General features: G+C 38.1%; 1 protein-coding gene across 1 annotated transcript in view; it reads right to left on the reverse strand.

The window, feature by feature from the left end:
• zyg11l (zyg-11 family member, cell cycle regulator, like) overlaps positions 1-593 on the reverse strand; it is a 14,745-nt gene extending 14,152 nt beyond the window's left edge. Inside the window, 2 exon segments of the mRNA XM_071582407.1 lie at positions 320-485; positions 567-593. Coding sequence (XP_071438508.1) covers positions 320-485; positions 567-593 — 193 coding nt within the window.
• Between the last annotated feature and the right edge of the window lie 357 nt (positions 594-950).

The following is a 950-nucleotide window of genomic DNA, read 5'->3' on the forward strand; positions in this document are numbered from 1 at the left end:
TATTCAAGCGTCTTTGGTGTTTCCATGTTTTCTACAAAACAAAACAAAACCGGGAATCGAGGGCTTACGACGTCATTGGCAGGCGACGCAATGACCAGGAACGAGCCACTTGCTATTTCTGGATTTAAACATTCTTCGAAACATTTTGGATAATGTAAGTACACAAGTCAGCAAAATATATAACACTGTTCTAGTGGTTTTTGGATATTTGAATAAAAAAATCTTATATATTGTGCCTTTAATCGTTGCCCAGCACTAATCAGAACATCAGGTAACAGATCTCGCATGCAACTAAACGGGTTACCACGAGCAATCGTACCCTCATCAGCCATCTTGAGCAGAAGCTGATCGGCCAGCTCTTGAGGAATCACAGGGCAGTGGCGGAAGTGCAGTGACACGTCCTCTTGTGCGACAGAAAGCACTTCCACGTTGTGACACACCCAGGCCATGCTAATGTCAGTCAGGGAGGAAGGACTCTCTTCATCCTGAAACAAAAACTATATGTATAATGTTGTTCCTGATGAATTCTACTGACGATGCCTTTAGTCTGTTCTGTTGTCTTATACAGAGTAGCAGATGTTTTCCAGACTCATAGAGATGATTCTGCATGAGTTATAATGAACCATATCAAATCAAGAGTAAAATAATAAGTACAATTTTTTATTATACAATTCTAATTTTGCCCACAAACTTTCGAGGCAAATGTATTCAAATCATTACCATGTTAAACAAATACATTTAACCCTTGTGCTGTTCTGAAAAGCCTCGATCGAATTGGTATTTCTTTTTGAAACTGATTGATTATAGACCTCGAAAACTGATGTGCATAAGTTGAGATCAATGAGGCCTATGAACAATCAGTTCTAAATATAAATACAAAGTGTCTGCAAACGGTTGACAAAACAAGATTTGGAGATAATATACCATAATGAGAGAGTTACAAAAAATGT

This window comes from Sinocyclocheilus grahami, unplaced genomic scaffold (assembly GCF_001515645.1).
Source record: "Sinocyclocheilus grahami isolate Dianchi unplaced genomic scaffold, SAMN03320097.WGS_v1.1 scaffold176.1, whole genome shotgun sequence".
NCBI lineage: Eukaryota > Metazoa > Chordata > Actinopteri > Cypriniformes > Cyprinidae > Sinocyclocheilus > Sinocyclocheilus grahami.